The sequence below is a fragment of the Propithecus coquereli genome, unplaced genomic scaffold (genome assembly GCF_000956105.1).
Source record: "Propithecus coquereli isolate 6110/MARCELLA unplaced genomic scaffold, Pcoq_1.0 Scaffold137, whole genome shotgun sequence".
Taxonomy (NCBI): Eukaryota; Metazoa; Chordata; class Mammalia; order Primates; family Indriidae; genus Propithecus; species Propithecus coquereli.
Window position 1 is genome coordinate 715,878 of NW_012137969.1, and position 900 is coordinate 716,777.

The window sequence follows — 900 nt, forward strand, 5'->3', positions numbered from 1 at the left end:
TGTAGTCGGTATGCCTGAGGGACCAAATGAATGAAAAAGAGAAAGGGAAAACATAATACAGTATATGGGGAAAAAAATGTGAATTTACCACAAAAATGTATTCACTTTTGATGAAATTCGTCATTTCATCAAAGGTGTCCTTTGGTCCCAATTACTTTGGGTTAAAGGATTTCTGCCAGATCTGTGCCTCTGTGACAAACTGGTTTTCCTGGGGTGTGGCCAGGTGGCCTTGCTGGCTCCTAGCACATCTCCCTGACGCTGTGCCTGTGTGTGGCTGTCAGTGTGTGGCCGTGAAGCTGACCGGAGGGTCTGGCTGTGTTGTGTGGCCGGCTGTTTCCCAGCGTGTACGAGGGGGATGTGGGTGGGGGTTCCAGAGTGGGCCAAGCAATTGGGTGCCTCAAATGCCCTCAAAGACAACAGATCATTGTGTCTTTGGCCCAGAGAATGCAGGCATAGATGTACCTTTCTTCAGGTCGATGACCTTGGGCCTCCACAGTGCCTGGAGCTGTAGGGAAGGAGGGTGCGATCTCGCCCCCACACCCAGAGGTCGGGATCATAAGCCTGGATCTGGACAGATAAACAGCCTCCTGAAAGATGGCGACTCCCAGGGAAAACTCCTTCCTCCCCTTGTCCAGCCTCCAGTCCGGCCCATTCCCTTCCCACCACCACCCCCAAATTTCCACAGCGCACCCACCTCTTCACACTCTTCCCGGGAAACTCTAGTCCTCCAGCCCATGGATTGGACGAACTGGTAGCGCAGCTTGTGGAACAGAGGACGCTGGGAGCGGCTCTCTCCATATAGGAATGAAAATATGTTTTTCTTGGGGGTCTGGCTGTCCTCCTCCATGTCATTGGCCAGATAGCTGGAGAGAGAAATCAGGTGGCTTGTCAGGGACACCA

General features: G+C 52.7%; 1 protein-coding gene across 1 annotated transcript in view; it reads right to left on the reverse strand.

Moving 5' to 3' along the window:
• Positions 1-468: 468 nt before the first annotated feature.
• Positions 469-900, reverse strand: part of SPDYE3 (speedy/RINGO cell cycle regulator family member E3) — a 4,248-nt gene continuing 3,816 nt past the window's right edge. Inside the window, exons 5-6 of the mRNA XM_012638885.1 lie at positions 695-863; positions 469-567 (exon numbers count right to left, since the gene is read on the reverse strand). Of these exons, the coding sequence (XP_012494339.1) occupies positions 469-567; positions 695-863 (268 nt within the window). The remainder of the gene's footprint in view (positions 568-694; positions 864-900) is intronic.